Genomic DNA, 19,910 nt, shown 5'->3' on the forward strand with positions numbered 1-19,910 from the left:
CCCCCACTACAGTCACACCTGAATAAGGCAACTCAGACCTTTCAGAGATGTGTCCTGAACCTCTTGTTTTCTGAAATACCTATCTGGTGGTTGTGAGACTTAAGGCCAGCGTCCCCGAGAGACTTTTTCTATTTCTCCTAGTAAACCTAGACTCATCTTCTGTCACCTTCAACTCTACTCCAATTGTGTTCTTTCAACCCAGACCTCTGACCCTGCTTTTTACTTCTGCCATTTCATCCTCGCTCCTGCTTCCTTTCCTAAATCCATACGTCTCTTTTGGCCTTCCTAGCCCTGGGCCAAGTTCCTTCCTCTTTGCTCAGTTTTTACCCCTTTCCTTCATTCTCCCATCCAACTTTCAGTCCTTCCTTTCTCACGCCCCAGTTAGCAGCATCTGAAAATTCGAAAGGTTTGTTACTCGTCTATTAATTGTATTCCATTTACTTATTCAGTTCTATACCTGTCTTACCTGTGTATGGAAGAACAGCTGGTAGCCAAGGTGGCACCAAGAATCCTAGCAGCTCTCACTTGACGTATCCGTAGTAGTCGGCAATTTCCATTTCGTTTTCCCTCTCGGTGAAAAATTGCAGCTTGCCCGAAGAGGTGTATCTGGCAGCATTCTCCCGTTGTTGTTGAGCCCGCCTCTTCATGGCCTCTCGCTCTGGCCTCTGCTCTTGTTCGATGGGCTTTGACATGACTGGCTCAGGCACGTTGGGTTCCCTCCATGGAACTCGTTGCTTGCTGAAGTCTTGGAGTAGAAAGTGGGTTTGGAGCTTGGGTGGGGACTGGCGCTTATTCACAGCAGGGGGAACAGGCTCCCGCTGGAGAGGAGCGCCAGATGAAGTTTTGGAGGGTGCAGGCCTAGGAGCAGCAGACTGAGGGACACGAGGCTGGGTATGGTTGGGCCAAGCCGGTTGGGTTGGGTTGGTCACAGTTGGCTGAGCTGGTTTGGCGGGGCCTGGCAAAGAGGCAGGAGCTGGCTGGGATGAATTGGCTGCAGCAGGTTGAGCTGAGTCAGTAGAACCAGGCTGGGCACGGTAAGCCCCAGCAGGCCGATGTGAGGCCAGAGACTGTGGCCTCCGAGGAGCGGGTCGAGCTTGAGGCTTGTCCCAGGCAGAAAAAGGCAGAGGTATCAACTTGACCTTCCCAGGAGGAGGCCGCTCATACTGGGCTGGAGATGGACACTCTGTTTCAGCACTGCTGTCTGGTTTCTGGGCTTGGACTTGCGTTTTCTCAGGACCCTTCCCCTCACGTGGGGTATGCCGCCATGGCTGGATAGCTGGGGGTGGCTGGGGGTCTTTGGGGTTGCTTGACTTTCCCAAGAGCCGACAGGAAGAGAGCCCAGTTTTCGTCTCATTCTTCTTCCCCAGCGCATGAAGAACCTTCACAGACTCCAGCATGCGCACGCCAAGGGAGGTTCGAGGCTTTTGAAAGCTCTGTTGGAGAAGCTCAGTTTGGTGTTCCTTTCGCTTCGTGTGGGGGATTGCTGGCTTCTCTTCTGCCTTGACTTTGTTCCCTGACTGCTTGTTCTCCTCAGCCTTGTTTCTCCCTCTGGTCCTTTTGGTCTTTTCCTGCCCGTGGCTCTTAGTTTTGCTGATCTTTCTGGATGCAGCTTTCTGAGGTTTGCCTTGAGAGTGCTTGGCCGTGTTCACAGGAGCCCTGTCACTGACTGCAGCGTGGCATGTAACCACTTCTCCCCCTAACAGGCACTCTGGATTCTTTGGCTGGATTTTGGCCTTGGGAGCGCCACTGATAGGCTCAGAGGCTTTCTGTTTGTTCTTCCTGGGTTGATCAGAGGGAACCTTTATGACACTTGGCTTTTCCTGCACCTGATTCACCTTAATGGCTCTGGTGTCTTTAGCTTTGATCACGTTGGGACCTTGGGATTGATCAAGATCTTTCAAAGGATTAAAGAGCTGGGGAAGGTGAATATCCTCCGCCAGTGTAGTAATGTCTGCAAGACCACTGCTAGGTTCAATCCCATTTTCAAGTGTCCCTAGGTCCTGACGACTCCGGCTGTTCTCTCCCAGATCAGCATTTTCAGAACCAGGCTGCTCCTCTTGGCTGAGGGGATCGGTGCAGGCCAGCGGCTGGTGAATATCAGGGATTCCTAAAGGGAGTAGTGGAGGATCTTGGTTCTCTGTTGGGATCTGGTAGGCATCCAGAGGCTTTGAAAGCTTGGTTTTGATATCATCCACGTGCTTACTCTCTATTTGTCCCTGGCTTGGAGCTGGAGGCAGGGCCAGGAGACGCCTGGCACTCTGGACTGGAGCTGTCACTGAAATGTCCCCAAGTTCAGATGGTGGGTTACTCTCAAGTATGTGGCTGTTTCTGCTACTGCAGGACTTGGGGAGTTCTTGACTTTGTGTCACACAAAACGTCTGGCTTGGAGGTTGCAATCCCAGGGAATTTTTCATCACCAGGGGGGAGGTCTCCATCCCTACAAAGGGATCAAGGGAGAAGTCAGTCCCTGGTAAGTGAGATGCTCCCCCTAAACACCAACACAGCAGTCGTGTACCTTTCAAGGGGTTCAGGGGCAAGATGGGCAAGGCATTTCTACTAACTCTTCTTAAGGATCACGGACAGTGCCCTATGCTACGAGGTAAGCGGTGACTGTTGTAATTCTTACTGGTGAGCCTTTCCTGTCGCTGATTCTCGGCTCGCTTTGTATTTCATAGGACTGTTTATAAGTCCAATACAAAATGAGTCTTATTTTTAAAAACCTGAAATGTTTTACAAAGCCTAGCATTCTCATATAGGGTCCTTTCCATTCTCCCCACTTTCCCGAGAGGCCAAGAACACGTCACACCATGAACTAGGAGAGGGGGTAGAGCCCTTGCTGATGAAATACATCAACAAAGACAGAGTCTTAGCCTGCTTGCTCTCTGGACAGGATCTCGGACCACAAGGTCTTCAATCCTGGTATAAATGAAGGAAGTGAGGACAGTTCAACTGGCACTCTCATAACAAGAGTTCTGAAACACCTTCCGAAGAGACTATAGCAGTAGATGAGGGAAGGGAGTGCTACAGTGTGGCAGTACAGGGGGAACGATCGGCTACAGCAGTGAAAAGTGTGGTACCGATTGGTGTGCTCTCGGGGTTCTTGTACATGTAGCATAGATGACCTCTACAGTGGCCCTCCCACCTTCCCACCTGCATTAGGTGTTCTTTTTTTTGTAATTTATGTTTATGTATTTATTTACTGTTTGAACTTATTTATTCTACGTATTTATTTTTTTGGCTGCACTGGGTCTCTCATTGCTGTGCACGGGCTTTCTCTAGTTGGCGGCTAGCGGGGGCTACTCTTGGTTGCGGTGTGCGGGCTTCTCATCGCGGTGGCTTCTCTTTGTTGCGGAGCATGGGCTGTAGGCACGTGGGCTTCGGTAGTTGAGGCTCACGGGCTCTAGAATGCAGGCTCCGTCGTTGTGGCACATGCGCTTAGTTGCTGCACGGCATGTGGGATCTTCGCAGACCAGGGCTCGAACCCGTGTCCCCCGCATTGCATTGGCAGGCGGATTCTTAACCACGGCGCCACCAGGGAAGCCCTAGGTGTTCTCATAGAGAGTCTAAAAACAGAGGGCACTGAGCGAAGGTAGTGGTTATTAAAGGCTCAGGATCTAAATTCTACCTGCCTGTACACCCCTTCCCAGCTGTCGATTTGACCCCATTTTTGAGTGCCGACCTCATTCTTCAACTTTCTCTGGCGTTTGTTATACTCACCTTGAAAACTTGTTTCTGTGATGCGTTGAGCAGACACAGGGTGGCAGACTGCAGAGGTGGAAGCTGGTGGTCGGATATTTGTGGGCTGAATCTCCTTCAGTCCCATTCCCATTTCTGGTTGCCCAGAGGCCCGACTTCCTGTGTATGACGCCGAGCCGTAGGATTGCGGGCAGGAGCCAAGTTCTCCATACAGTAAAGACCCCAGTGTGCCTTGGTTATAGTAATATACCTGGCTTCCTTCCTGGCAGGGAAGTGGCAGGCGGCTCTGCCCCTGATTTGGAATCTGAGATGGTGTTCCCTGAGCAAGGCTGGCAGAAAGCGATGGATGTAGAGGGACCATGTTCTTGGCGTCTGAAGTTTTATCATACTGGGCTGCCAGAAACATGGAGGAGGCAGCTGTGTGGCGGTCAGTGAGTGCCAGAGTAAAGTCTCCGAGTGAAGAAGAATTCTTTTCAGTGCTTGCTGTGATGTCCCACTCAAGAACACCTGGATAGGAAGCAGCTGAAGTGGAGATCTGGCTGTGGTCAGTAACTCCAGATAACATAGTCGTGCTAGAATGTTGGTAAAGGTAGGCACTACCCATGAGTGTCTGGAAAGGGGTACCGGTAGCCGATGCCGAACTGACGGCAGGGGCAGAGACTCTGGAGAAGTTGCAGACACTTCGTGTTAGGGAAGTTGCATTGCTCACCACAGGAGGAGAATGCTGCAGAGAATTTAGAGTTCCAAGTAGAGATGGATGTTGGAAATTTTCTGTAAGAACAAGAGGGTCATGAAAAACTCAGGGAGGTTGAGAAATTCTCACTACGTTTGAGGAACGGCATCATCTGAAGGTTCTTGCTATCAGGACACCTCTACTATCACTACTTCCTGAGAAACCCAAAATCAGACAGTTAATGATGGCTGTAAGGACTGAGCAGTTTTCCACTCTTCTCTATTAACTGCCTGTGCTCCCATCTTGGGCACAGACGGGCAGAAGAGCCAAGTGGTGTGGTTCAGAGATTGTTCTCTAGGCTGGAAGCAACCTTCTCCCTGCCCTGTCTTTCCCTTCAGCCTGCACTCGTATTGACTTCTATGCTATTTCCTAGACTGGAAGCATTTTAGAACTAGGAGGCCCTTAGAGAACTTCGATGTTCTCAGTCTCATTTCGTGAGTAAGGAAACTGAGGCTCAGAGAGGTCGGGTTGACTTGTTCAAGTTCTCTCATTATGTTAGTATCATTACCAGGTTTCAGAACCTAAGTATCCTGACTTCCTTGCCAGGACTCCACTCTGAGCATGATACTGCCAGAAAGCAGGAGAAATAGAACTTATAATATAGGCATTTTTTTTGTCCATTAGAAAACAGTACGGCTATTACCATGGTCGTCTTCAGTGTCTCCCTTTGCTTGTGCAGTTCCCACGCTATTACCTAGAGGTGACGTACAGCTCAGTCCAACTGGTGAATTGAAAGAGTCATTTTTGCCCTCTTCAAGCCTGGTTTCTCATCCTACCTCAAAATGATTACCCGAAAGTGGATTTCTTAAGTGCTTTTGGAAAGGGAAAAGTTATCTGATTACTTCAGATTCCTCACCTATAAAGTGGTTATAACACCACCACCAATAATAATAGCAGTAATAATTAATAGATGAATAAGCTGATCTATTGCGTATGATTTATATGGAGGAAGATACAATAAGTTCTAGAAAGACAAAGAAAAATCATGACAAGCATATTACGTTAACGAAAAAGAAATCCATAGATATTAATGAAAACTGGGGTATGTGGCAAGTATCGAAGCCTAATGAATTTACTAACAAATGGCATTCTGTACTATCCATGCAATATTATGAAAGTGAATTTTGCCCACTCTATTTTAGTGAATACTATTAACCAGAAAACACGATGGAGGTGATAGAGGTGAATGAATTCCTAGCCAATGCATACAGACAGAGAAGGTATGTCAGTAAAAAATGCATAACAAGCAACAGAATGCAATAAATGTGCATGTATAGGTAGCCACAACACATATAGACAAGTATTTCAATGAAAACCGGTACGAAGCAGACAGCAAAATAATAAGTGTAAAAGAGTTTCATTATTGTGCTCCTTCATATTTTTACCCAGCAAGTAAGAGGTATTAAGCCTAGGAGAAATATATATTTCAATGAATATAGCTTATATAATAAGCAGAAAGGAAGCTTAAAATGTATCAGGAAGGTTTTTGGATTTATCCTAGAACTTAGATTAGAATCATCTTCAGCATCCAAGAAGATGGCATCCCAAAACCTCAAAAAACCATCATGCCTAGAATCCAATTAAAAAAGATTTTCAGGGCTTCCCTGGTGGCGCAGTGGTTGAGAATCTGCCTGCTAATGCAGGGGACGCGGGTTCGAGCCCTGACCTGGGAAGATCCCACATGCCACGGAGCAATGAAGCCCGTGAGCCACAACTACTGAGCCTGCGCGTCTGGAGCCTGTGCTCCGCAACAAGAGAGGCCGCGATGGTGAGAGGCCCGCGCACCGCGATGAGGAGTGGCCCCCGCTTGCCGCAACTGGAGAAAGCCCTCGCACAGAAACGAAGACCCAACACACCCAAAAATAAAAATAAAAAAAAAAAAAATAAAAAAAATAAAAAAAAAAAAAAAAAAAGATTTTCAAATGTAAGAAAATCCACAGGACTCCACAATATGGTTTTCGATAAACGTGGATGTTTGTTTGTTTTGTTTCTTTGGCCGCGCCGCGTGGCCCTGGCCGTGAAAGCACCGAGTCCTAAGCACTGGACCGCCAGGGAATTCCCTAAGTGGGGGGAATTAGAGATGTGGGGCTTGACTTTTTCTTCTTCTTCTTCTTCTTCGGTAGCTAAGATCTACAAGCGAACGATGGCTGTTGATCAATGTGCTCTCTGTGTTAGGAAGGAAATAACTGTAAAAATGAAAAGCAGCCTTGCCTTAGAACCTACATATCACACCAAGGAAAATAGTCCTTCTGATTCAATTTAGAAGATATCACTTAAAATGTTGAATTGGTGAAATGTCTACCTAGTTTAAAAATTAGAAAGAATAAAACACTGAAAAGCAGCCCCCTAGATAACCACTGTGGTTGCTTGTTTATAGGAGGCATCATTTCTAAAACGTATTTCTAAAATGTTTATATTCAAAACTGTCAAGTGGCCAACTGTATTCAGAGAGGCAATAAAAGAAAGAAAACGGAGTATGACTTTTCTGATAAGCTGCCTTTCCCGGTGATCCCCTGTTCTGGCCTTACTTTCCTTCTTAAGTCTGTTAATGTAAGGGTTTGCTACCATCAACTTGGTTTTGCCCTGCTCTGAGCAGGTTTCCCTCTGTGCTGTTTCTGCTTTAATTGAAAATCTTTGGTTCCCATCAGCATTCCATTGCAAACTCCGTTTTTCTTGAGAGCTCCTCTATGCTTTCCCTCTTCATTCTTACATTTTCTCCCATCTCTTGGTGCCTGTTGGCCTGTGCTAATGAAAACCGTCCTAAACTTCCTTACGCTCGACTCTGTGCCTCCCTGTAGAGCCCAGTACTCTCCATCCTCTCTCCCTATTCTCTCTTTTCAACTAGTCGAAATCCTAGTGGAGGGAGACCATTAGAGATGAAACATCTTGGTATATATTGCTAGTTTTCTATGTCCCCTGGCTTTTCTGTGTTTCTGTTGAAACACTCTTGAGAAGTGTCTGATTTCGTTTTCTACATGGGTACCCTTTAAGGCTCAATACTGGAAAAGAAGGGGATCAGAGTGATCAACCCAATGTGGTATCCTAACGTAACAGTTAAGGAAAGCAACAGGCTTTGTGAGACAGCCAGTGATTTGTCCAAAGTCACACAGATAGTAAACGTCAAAGTCAAAAGTGAAATTAGGTCTCCAGACTTGTAGTTCAATACTTTCCCTCATTATTCCATGCTATTTTGAATCTCCTACTCAATTTAGGGGCAAAAGAAATCGAACGCAAAACTTTCCAAAGTTTCTTTTCTTACCTGACATGGTCAGAGAAGAGGAAGCATCCACTGCAGGTACAAGGGATGAGGAGACAACACTAGAGGATGTCTGAGTGGCTGCAGCTGAACGGCGCACGTGTCCAGTACAGAGGTCACTGGTTACTGGTCCAAACAGCTCCACGGAAACCCCAAGGCTCTACCAAGTGGTAGTAGGTTTGGGAGGAGAGTGATGTCACAAAGCAGGCAGTTGAAAGGTATGAGAGAGCCAATAGGGAGGTCCGATCCCCAACAGGAAGGCGGGCTTGGGTGAAGAGAGTGTAGGAGAGCTAAAACAACACCTGAGTTTCTGAGCTTTGGGGAGGAGGAAATCCTAGAAGACAGATTTACCTCCCCCAGGCTCTTCCATTAGGGAAATCATTGCAACATTTCTTACAGACGTTCATTAATACACTGAACTAAGAGTTACTTATATTCTACAGAGTATTCTATTTTATGTATCATATACTTAGAGCTATATAGATCTTATTTAATTAATAATCCTTAGGAAGGAAAGAGCCATCTAGTTTGAACTATTACAGTTGTTCTGAAATCAGATGTGTCTAATGAGTGAACTGATAGCAGCTTTTAAGGAGCCAAAGTAGGGATTAAGAAGCTCTCTTTGTAACTTGGTTCAAGAGTAGGGTGAAGTTTCTTGAGTGTACCTTGTGGAGAATGTTGTGGTCCAAGGCTCTTCTCTTTTAGTTTCTTCTCCTTGACTCCTACCTTCCTTGGGCTGGGCTAGGCTGGGGGCCAGGTTGGACTTGCGACTTAACATTTCTCTTCCGCTTTCTCTTTTTTTTTTTTCTTCCATTATGGGCATTGCTTCGAGGACAAGCCTTGATCTTGCATTGGACGTTACTTCCTGTCACCTTCCAGCAGCAGGAGTCTTCTTTTCAGTGCTTGATGCTTCACGAAATAGACTCTGCCCGTTGGCAGCAAATACCAGAGAGCTAGGAGACAGAGCTGGTTGCAGACCTTTCCTCTTCCAGCCTTTGGTTGCAATTGTTTGGCCCATAATTTGCTAGCTCTAGTTCCTTGGGCCACACAGGTATCCTGCCATCTCCAGCTCTTGTTATATGTGAGAGACATTCTGAACACTGTCCCTTTTTCTTTGCACAGAAGTATATACAGTGTGGCAGTTACTGTAATCTCCTCCGCCTTGCAAACAGCCACTCTAGAATCTTGGACCTCTAGGACTCTCTGTCTTGCATGCTTGGGGGCAAGGCCAAGCAAAATGAAGAGGAGAATAATTAGAGAAAGAGGAGGACGTTGGTGGAGAATTGGGAGCAGGTAAGGTGAAAGGGCACAGGAGAAAAGAGATGCATGTAGACTTTTTGGTTTCTGTGGGAAACAGGTTGACACACTTGGGCCTCATTTGGTATTAACAGAACAGAGAGTTAAAGATCTAAGTAGCTAGATAGTGTGCAGCAACTGCCATGAAGTCTGTACACTGAAGAGAACAGTCTCACATCTAGTTTTCATTTTGTTTTATGTCATAGTACCTTATTTATAGCATTCACTGGTGTGTTTGTAGAATACAGATGTTTTCAAATGCTCTGGTTTTGTCTACATGGTTATCTCCTTGTCCTGTTTGTAAGGAATCCAACATTGTAAGACATATTGCATGTTTTTCTCTTGACGATTGTTGACCTTGAAGCGTCATGAACTAACTTGAGCTGTTGGATTCTGTGGAGAAACGTTCAAAAGGGTCTGTGAAAAAGGCACTGTGGTGAGTCGCATTATGCACCCGAGCGTAAGGAGCAAGATATCTGCCACCAGCCCAGCTTGGCCTGGATTGCCTCTGTTTTAGTTCCCCTGGTTAGTGCTTTTCTCCCTAACCACTCTTGTGACTGTGATAATGTGAGTAAGGGCGGAGTTGCTAATGATCTATGTGTGAGGTAAGCTGGTTTGAGGGAGGAAATCTATGGACCTAGTCATTTTCCTTGGTGGTAAGCTTTCAGGGGTGCAGAGATGGATCTTCCTGGGGCCTTTTCTGGTCCCAGGAAGATATCGCATAGATGGGACCTCCCAAGACACACATTGAATCTTTAGGCCTGTTTTTCCTATTATGAGGTACGAGTTTCTTCACTGATGGGGATGATGCTTATCTGAGAAGAAATTGTGAAAGGTGGTGTAGTGTAGAGGTGTGGCTTAAGCTTTTAAGTTTTCCTCCAGGTTTTTCCCCTAAGCTTCCTACTTCGGACGGCCTACTTACATGATACTAGTAGGTGATGTCCGGCTAACAGCTTCCTAAATATACCTGCAAGCCAGATCAGTGTCTCTTTTCTCTGTATTCCCATGGAAATCAAGAGTCCCGCCGAATTTTCCATCGAAACAGTTGATTTGTGTTGTCTCTAGGAATTCTAAAGGGCGTACCGTTGCTTCCTAACCGGTGTCATTTGGGAGATCCGCCTCTGTACGTTCAAATGATTAATTTTGAGACTTTGCTCATGTGTGCAGTAAACCCTTGAATTCCCTAAGACCTTCCTTTCCTCCATCTCCTACCCCATTAAGCCCGCTTCAGTTCATCTCCTGAATTTCTTTGGAATCTGTCAGCCAGCTCTTCCTCAACTTCCTAATACTGAACTTGCCTGTCTGTTGCGATTAGGTCCTAACTAGTGTCCATATATCTTGTTTCCTTCCAATCCACTCTTCACACAAGAAACCTTCAAAGCAAGTTGGAACGTTGCTCATAAACATCGCTCACAAACATTGTTTTGAGAATAGAAAACACACTGTTGGCCTTTAAGACTCTGCGTGGTCTAGAATCCTCTCTGCTTCTCTAGCCCCATCTTGTGCCACTTTTGCCCTCACTTTCTATGCTTCAGATACACTGAATTAACCTTAGTTCTCACTCATCTGACAGAAGTCAGTTCAGATACTATTTTTCACTGTGATTCCTAGCATTAAGGAATTTGATTATCAGGTTTTGTATGAGGACTATTTCATCAGGGGTACAGAAGTTCTGGCCATCTCTGGTTTTGGATATCCCTTATTTGTTGAGACCTTTGCGTTGTTTGGTTGCCTTTTGTCTGTTTTCCAGATGGGAAAACAGGAACAAGGGAAGTATAGGTTATTACTAGGTGGGGTTGAACAAGTGGAGCAGCAAACTGCAAAGCAGAAAGAAGAGGGACGTACTATAGAGGGATATGACTTCCATTCTCAAGGCGCCTGCATCCTGTGCAGGGAGACAGCCTAACATAAAATGTGCCTAACAACAAATATATTGACTTCTTACTAAAAATCTCCAGTTCATAGAACCGAGGGGTTTGTACCTTCTCCTTTAAAAGTGATAGTCCTGGGACTTCCCCGGTGGTCCCGTGGTGAAGACTCTGCGCTTCCAATGCAGCAGGCGTGGGTTCAATCCCTGGTTGGGGAGCTAAGATCCCACATGCTGCGCAGCCAAAGAAATTTTTGTCGAACGTTATACTCCTGTATTGTTGGCTTTAGTGGTTTAGATTTTGTTGTACTGTTAAGAAGATTTCAGTTTATTTACCGGGAACAAACAACACATAATGTAAAAATAGTTTCCCAGAAACGATTTCCATCATTCTCTTCTTCCCTTTCTCCCGCAGACTGGTGTTTCACCTTGACAAGTTCTCTGTCATTCCATAGGAAAGCTGTCTGGCTTGGAGGTTGCAATCCCAGGGAATTTTTCATCAGCGGGGAAGTCTCCATCACTACAGAGGAATCAAGGGAGAAGTCAGTCCCTGGTAAGTGAGATGCTCCCCCTAAACACCAACACAGCAGTCGTGTACCTTTCAAGGGGTTCAGGGGCAAGATGGGCAAGGCATTTCTACTAACTCTTCTTAAGGATCACGGACAGTGCCCTATGCTACGAGGTAAGCGGTGACTGCTGTAGTTCTTACTGGTGATCCTTTCCTGTCACTGATTCTCGGCCTTCTTTGTATTTCATAGGACTGTTGTCAGTCCAATACAAAATGAGTCTTATTTTTAAAAACCTGAAATGTTTTACAGAGCCTAGCATTCTCATATAGGGTCCTTTCCATTCTCCCCACTTTCCCGAGAGGCCAAGAACACTTCACACCATGAACTAGGAGAGGGGGTAGAGCCCTTTCTGATGAAATACATCAACAAAGACAGAGTCTTAGCCTGCTTGCTCTCTGGACAGGATCTCGGACCACAAGGTCTTCAATCCTGGTATAAATGAAGGAAGTGAGGACAGTTCAACTGGCACTCTCATAACAAGAGTTCGGAAACACCTTCCGAAGAGACTATAGCAGTAGATGAGGGAAGGGAGTGCTACAGTGTGGCAGTACAGGGGGAATGATCGGCTACAGCAGTGAAAAGTGTGGTACCGATTGGTGTGCTCTCGGGGTTCTTGTACATGTAGCATAGATGACCTCTACGGTGGCCCTCCCACCTTCCCACCTGCATTAGGTGTTCTTTTTTTTTGTAATTTATGTTTATGTATTTATTTACTGTTTGAACTTATTTATTCTACGTATTTATTTTTTTGGCTGCACTGGGTCTCTCATTGCTGTGCACGGGCTTTCTCTAGTTGGCGGCTAGCGGGGGCTACTCTCGGTTGCGGTGTGCGGGCATCTCATCGCGGTGGCTTCTCTTGTTGCGGAGCATGGGCTGTAGGCACGTGGGCTTCGGTAGTTGAGGCTCACGGGCTCTAGAATGCAGGCTCCGTCGTCGTGGCACATGCGCTTAGTTGCTGCACGGCATGTGGGATCTTCGCAGACCAGGGCTCGAACCCGTGTCCCCTGCATTGGCAGGCGCCACCAGGGAAGCCCTAGGTGTTCTCATATAGAGTCTAAAAACAGAGAGCACTGAGAGAAGGTAGTGGTTATTAAAGGCTCAGGATCTAAATTCTACCTGTCTCTACACCCCTTCCCAGCTGTCGATTTGACCCCATTTTTGAATGCTGACCTCATTGTTCAACTTTTCTCTGCCGTCTGTATACTCACCTTGAAAACTTGTTTCTGTGATGCGTTGAGCAGACACAGGGTGGCAGACTGCAGAGGTGGAAGCTGGTGGTCGGATATTTGTGGGCTGAATCTCCTTCAGTCCCATTCCCATTTCTGGTTGCCCAGAGGCCCTACTTCCTGTGTGTGACGCCGAGCCGTAGGATTGCGGGCAGGAGCCAAGTTCTCCATACAGTAAAGACCCCAGTGTGCCTTGGTTACAGTAATATACCTGGCTTCCTTCCTGGCAGGGAAGTGACAGGCGGCTATGCCCCTGCTTTGTTCGTGGGCCTCCTGATCCAGCAGTTCCCTTGGCTCTGCCCCTGTCGTCAGCTGCCCCTAGGATAACTCTGAGCCCTAGCCACTTCTCTGGTAGATTTCCCTATTCCCCCACTACAGTCACACCTGAATAAGGCAACTCAGACCTTTCAGAGATGTGTCCTGAACCTCTTGTTTTCTGAAATACCTATCTGGTGGTTGTGAGACTTAAGGCCAGCGTCCCCGAGAGACTTTTTCTATTTCTCCTAGTAAACCTAGACTCATCTTCTGTCACCTTCAACTCTACTCCAATTGTGTTCTTTCAACCCAGACCTCTGACCCTGCTTTTTACTTCTGCCATTTCATCCTCGCTCCTGCTTCCTTTCCTAAATCCATACGTCTCTTTTGGCCTTCCTAGCCCTGGGCCAAGTTCCTTCCTCTTTGCTCAGTTTTTACCCCTTTCCTTCATTCTCCCATCCAACTTTCAGTCCTTCCTTTCTCACGCCCCAGTTAGCAGCATCTGAAAATTCGAAAGGTTTGTTACTCGTCTATTAATTGTATTCCATTTACTTACTCAGTTCTATACCTGTCTTACCTGTGTATGGAAGAACAGCTGGTAGCCAAGGTGGCACCAAGAATCCTAGCAGCTCTCACTTGACGTATCCGTAGTAGTCGGCAATTTCCATTTCGTTTTCCCTCTCGGTGAAAAATTGCAGCTTGCCCGAAGAGGTGTATCCGGCAGCATTCTCCCGTTGTTGTTGAGCCCGCCTCTTCATGGCCTCTCGCTCTGGCCTCTGCTCTTGTTCGATGGGCTTTGACATGACTGGCTCAGGCACGTTGGGTTCCCTCCATGGAACTCGTTGCTTGCTGAAGTCTTGGAGTAGAAAGTGGGTTTGGAGCTTGGGTGGGGACTGGCGCTTATTCACAGCAGGGGGAACAGGCTCCCGCTGGAGAGGAGCGCCAGATGAAGTTTTGGAGGGTGCAGGCCTAGGAGCAGCAGACTGAGGGACACGAGGCTGGGTATGGTTGGGCCAAGCCGGTTGGGTTGGGTTGGTCACAGTTGGCTGAGCTGGTTTGGCGGGGCCTGGCAAAGAGGCAGGAGCTGGCTGGGATGAATTGGCTGCAGCAGGTTGAGCTGAGTCAGTAGAACCAGGCTGGGCACGGTAAGCCCCAGCAGGCCGATGTGAGGCCAGAGACTGTGGCCTCCGAGGAGCGGGTCGAGCTTGAGGCTTGTCCCAGGCAGAAAAAGGCAGAGGTATCAACTTGACCTTCCCAGGAGGAGGCCGCTCATACTGGGCTGGAGACGGACACTCTGTTTCAGCACTGCTGTCTGGTTTCTGGGCTTGGACTTGCGTTTTCTCAGGACCCTTCCCCTCACGTGGGGTATGCCGCCATGGCTGGATAGCTGGGGGTGGCTGGGGGTCTTTGGGGTTGCTTGACTTTCCCAAGAGCCGACAGGAAGAGAGCCCAGTTTTCGTCTCATTCTTCTTCCCCAGCGCATGAAGAACCTTCACAGACTCCAGCATGCGCACGCCAAGGGAGGTTCGAGGCTTTTGAAAGCTCTGTTGGAGAAGCTCAGTTTGGTGTTCCTTTCGCTTCGTGTGGGGGATTGCTGGCTTCTCTTCTGCCTTGACTTTGTTCCCTGACTGCTTGTTCTCCTCAGCCTTGTTTCTCCCTCTGGTCCTTTTGGTCTTTTCCTGCCCGTGGCTCTTAGTTTTGCTGATCTTTCTGGATGCAGCTTTCTGAGGTTTGCCTTGAGAGTGCTTGGCCGTGTTCACAGGAGCCCTGTCACTGACTGCAGCGTGGCATGTAACCACTTCTCCCCCTAACAGGCACTCTGGATTCTTTGGCTGGATTTTGGCCTTGGGAGCGCCACTGATAGGCTCAGAGGCTTTCTGTTTGTTCTTCCTGGGTTGATCAGAGGGAACCTTTATGACACTTGGCTTTTCCTGCACCTGATTCACCTTAATGGCTCTGGTGTCTTTAGCTTTGATCACGTTGGGACCTTGGGATTGATCAAGATCTTTCAAAGGATTAAAGAGCTGGGGAAGGTGAATATCCTCCGCCAGTGTAGTAATGTCTGCAAGACCACTGCTAGGTTCAATCCCATTTTCAAGTGTCCCTAGGTCCTGACGACTCCGGCTGTTCTCTCCCAGATCAGCATTTTCAGAACCAGGCTGCTCCTCTTGGCTGAGGGGATCGGTGCAGGCCAGCGGCTGGTGAATATCAGGGATTCCTAAAGGGAGTAGTGGAGGATCTTGGTTCTCTGTTGGGATCTGGTAGGCATCCAGAGGCTTTGAAAGCTTGGTTTTGATATCATCCACGTGCTTACTCTCTATTTGTCCCTGGCTTGGAGCTGGAGGCAGGGCCAGGAGACGCCTGGCACTCTGGACTGGAGCTGTCACTGAAATGTCCCCAAGTTCAGATGGTGGGTTACTCTCAAGTATGTGGCTGTTTCTGCTACTGCAGGACTTGGGGAGTTCTTGACTTTGTGTCACACAAAACGTCTGGCTTGGAGGTTGCAATCCCAGGGAATTTTTCATCACCAGGGGGGAGGTCTCCATCCCTACAAAGGGATCAAGGGAGAAGTCAGTCCCTGGTAAGTGAGATGCTCCCCCTAAACACCAACACAGCAGTCGTGTACCTTTCAAGGGGTTCAGGGGCAAGATGGGCAAGGCATTTCTACTAACTCTTCTTAAGGATCATGGACAGTGCCCTATGCTACGGGGTAAGCGGTGACTGTTGTAATTCTTACTGGTGAGCCTTTCCTGTCGCTGATTCTCGGCTCGCTTTGTATTTCATAGGACTGTTATAAGTCCAATACAAAATGAGTCTTATTTTTAAAAACCTGAAATGTTTTACAAAGCCTAGCATTCTCATATAGGGTCCTTTCCATTCTCCCCACTTTCCCGAGAGGCCAAGAACACGTCACACCATGAACTAGGAGAGGGGGTAGAGCCCTTGCTGATGAAATACATCAACAAAGACAGAGTCTTAGCCTGCTTGCTCTCTGGACAGGATCTCGGACCACAAGGTCTTCAATCCTGGTATAAATGAAGGAAGTGAGGACAGTTCAACTGGCACTCACATAACAAGAGTTCTGAAACACCTTCCGAAGAGACTATAGCAGTAGATGAGGGAAGGGAGTGCTACAGTGTGGCAGTACAGGGGGAACGATCGGCTACAGCAGTGAAAAGTGTGGTACCGATTGGTGTGCTCTCGGCGTTCTTGTACATGTAGCATAGATGACCTCTACAGTGGCCCTCCCACCTTCCCACCTGCATTAGGTGTTCTTTTTTTTGTAATTTATGTTTATGTATTTATTTACTGTTTGAACTTATTTATTCTACGTATTTATTTTTTTGGCTGCACTGGGTCTCTCATTGCTGTGCACGGGCTTTCTCTAGTTGGCGGCTAGCGGGGGCTACTCTCGGTTGCGGTGTGCGGGCTTCTCATCGCGGTGGCTTCTCTTGTTGCGGAGCATGGGCTGTAGGCACGTGGGCTTCGGTAGTTGAGGCTCACGGGCTCTAGAATGCAGGCTCCGTCGTTGTGGCACATGCGCTTAGTTGCTGCACGGCATGTGGGATCTTCGCAGACCAGGGCTCGAACCCGTGTCCCCCGCATTGCATTGGCAGGCGGATTCTTAACCACGGCGCCACCAGGGAAGCCCTAGGTGTTCTCATAGAGAGTCTAAAAACAGAGGGCACTGAGCGAAGGTAGTGGTTATTAAAGGCTCAGGATCTAAATTCTACCTGCCTGTACACCCCTTCCCAGCTGTCGATTTGACCCCATTTTTGAGTGCCGACCTCATTCTTCAACTTTCTCTGGCGTTTGTTATACTCACCTTGAAAACTTGTTTCTGTGATGCGTTGAGCAGACACAGGGTGGCAGACTGCAGAGGTGGAAGCTGGTGGTCGGATATTTGTGGGCTGAATCTCCTTCAGTCCCATTCCCATTTCTGGTTGCCCAGAGGCCCGACTTCCTGTGTATGACGCCGAGCCGTAGGATTGCGGGCAGGAGCCAAGTTCTCCATACAGTAAAGACCCCAGTGTGCCTTGGTTATAGTAATATACCTGGCTTCCTTCCTGGCAGGGAAGTGGCAGGCGGCTCTGCCCCTGATTTGGAATCTGAGATGGTGTTCCCTGAGCAAGGCTGGCAGAAAGCGATGGATGTAGAGGGACCATGTTCTTGGCGTCTGAAGTTTTATCATACTGGGCTGCCAGAAACATGGAGGAGGCAGCTGTGTGGCGGTCAGTGAGTGCCAGAGTAAAGTCTCCGAGTGAAGAAGAATTCTTTTCAGTGCTTGCTGTGATGTCCCACTCAAGAACACCTGGATAGGAAGCAGCTGAAGTGGAGATCTGGCTGTGGTCAGTAACTCCAGATAACATAGTCGTGCTAGAATGTTGGTAAAGGTAGGCACTACCCATGAGTGTCTGGAAAGGGGTACCAGTAGCCGATGCCGAACTGACGGCAGGGGCAGAGACTCTGGAGAAGTTGCAGACACTTCGTGTTAGGGAAGTTGCATTGCTCACCACAGGAGGAGAATGCTGCAGAGAATTTAGAGTTCCAAGTAGAGATGGATGTTGGAAATTTTCTGTAAGAACAAGAGGGTCATGAAAAACTCAGGGAGGTTGAGAAATTCTCACTACGTTTGAGGAACGGCATCATCTGAAGGTTCTTGCTATCAGGACACCTCTACTATCACTACTTCCTGAGAAACCCAAAATCAGACAGTTAATGATGGCTGTAAGGACTGAGCAGTTTTCCACTCTTCTCTATTAACTGCCTGTGCTCCCATCTTGGGCACAGACGGGCAGAAGAGCCAAGTGGTGTGGTTCAGAGATTGTTCTCTAGGCTGGAAGCAACCTTCTCCCTGCCCTGTCTTTCCCTTCAGCCTGCACTCGTATTGACTTCTATGCTATTTCCTAGACTGGAAGCATTTTAGAACTAGGAGGCCCTTAGAGAACTTCGATGTTCTCAGTCTCATTTCGTGAGTAAGGAAACTGAGGCTCAGAGAGGTCGGGTTGACTTGTTCAAGTTCTCTCATTATGTTAGTATCATTACCAGGTTTCAGAACCTAAGTATCCTGACTTCCTTGCCAGGACTCCACTCTGAGCATGATACTGCCAGAAAGCAGGAGAAATAGAACTTATAATATAGGCATTTTTTTTGTCCATTAGAAAACAGTACGGCTGTTACCATGGTCGTCTTCAGTGTCTCCCTTTGCTTGTGCAGTTCCCACGCTATTACCTAGAGGTGACGTACAGCTCAGTCCAACTGGTGAATTGAAAGAGTCATTTTTGCCCTCTTCAAGCCTGGTTTCTCATCCTACCTCAAAATGATTACCCGAAAGTGGATTTCTTAAGTGCTTTTGGAAAGGGAAAAGTTATCTGATTACTTCAGATTCCTCACCTATAAAGTGGTTATAACACCACCACCAATAATAATAGCAGTAATAATTAATAGATGAATAAGCTGATCTATTGCGTATGATTTATATGGAGGAAGATACAATAAGTTCTAGAAAGACAAAGAAAAATCATGACAAGCATATTACGTTAACGAAAAAGAAATCCATAGATATTAATGAAAACTGAGGTATGTGGCAAGTATCGAAGCCTAATGAATTTACTAACAAATGGCATTCTGTACTATCCATGCAATATTATGAAAGTGAATTTTGCCCACTCTATTTTAGTGAATACTATTAACCAGAAGACACGATGGAGGTGATAGAGGTGAATGAATTCCTAGCCAATGCATACAGACAGAGAAGGTATGTCAGTAAAAAATGCATAACAAGCAACAGAATGCAATAAATGTGCATGTATAGGTAGCCACAACACATATAGACAAGTATTTCAATGAAAACCGGTACGAAGCAGACAGCAAAATAATAAGTGTAAAAGAGTTTCATTATTGTGCTCCTTCATATTTTTACCCAGCAAGTAAGAGGTATTAAGCCTAGGAGAAATATATATTTCAATGAATATAGCTTATATAATAAGCAGAAAGGAAGCTTAAAATGTATCAGGAAGGTTTTTGGATTTATCCTAGAACTTAGATTAGAATCATCTTCAGCATCCAAGAAGATGGCATCCCAAAACCTCAAAAAACCATCATGCCTAGAATCCAATTAAAAAAGATTTTCAAATGTAAGAAAATCCACAGGACTCCACAATATGGTTTTCGATAAACGTGGATGTTTGTTTGTTTTGTTTCTTTGGCCGCGCCGCGTGGCCCTGGCCGTGAAAGCACCGAGTCCTAAGCACTGGACCGCCAGGGAATTCCCTAAGTGGGGGGAATTAGAGATGTGGGGCTTGACTTTTTCTTCTTCTTCTTCTTCTTCTTCGGTAGCTAAGATCTACAAGCGAACGATGGCTGTTGATCAATGTGCTCTCTGTGTTAGGAAGGAAATAACTGTAAAAATGAAAAGCAGCCTTGCCTTAGAACCTACATATCACACCAAGGAAAATAGTCCTTCTGATTCAATTTAGAAGATATCACTTAAAATGTTGAATTGGTGAAATGTCTACCTAGTTTAAAAATTAGAAAGAATAAAACACTGAAAAGCAGCCCCCTAGATAACCACTGTGGTTGCTTGTTTATAGGAGGCATCATTTCTAAAACGTATTTCTAAAATGTTTATATTCAAAACTGTCAAGTGGCCAACTGTATTCAGAGAGGCAATAAAAGAAAGAAAACGGAGTATGACTTTTCTGATAAGCTGCCTTTCCTGGTGATCCCCTGTTCTGGCCTTACTTTCCTTCTTAGTCTGTTAATGTAAGGGTTTGCTACCATCAACTTGGTTTTGCCCTGCTCTGAGCAGGTTTCCCTCTGTGCTGTTTCTGCTTTAATTGAAAATCTTTGGTTCCCATCAGCATTCCATTGCAAACTCCGTTTTTCTTGAGAGCTCCTCTATGCTTTCCCTCTTCATTCTTACATTTTCTCCCATCTCTTGGTGCCTGTTGGCCTGTGCTAATGAAAACCATCCTAAACTTCCTTACGCTCGACTCTGTGCCTCCCTGTA

General features: G+C 46.7%; 1 protein-coding gene across 1 annotated transcript in view; it reads left to right on the forward strand.

Annotated features, from left to right (window-relative positions):
- LOC309621951 (uncharacterized protein) overlaps positions 1-19,910 on the forward strand; it is a gene marked incomplete at its 5' end in the record, with an annotated part of 132,089 nt that overhangs the window by 39,803 nt on the left and 72,376 nt on the right. Inside the window, one exon of the mRNA XM_082409217.1 lies at positions 11,264-11,401. Within this exon, the coding sequence (XP_082265343.1) occupies positions 11,264-11,401 (138 nt within the window). The remainder of the gene's footprint in view (positions 1-11,263; positions 11,402-19,910) is intronic.

This window comes from Balaenoptera borealis, assembly GCF_965194805.1.
Source record: "Balaenoptera borealis genome assembly, contig: HAP1_SCAFFOLD_1279, whole genome shotgun sequence".
NCBI lineage: Eukaryota > Metazoa > Chordata > Mammalia > Artiodactyla > Balaenopteridae > Balaenoptera > Balaenoptera borealis.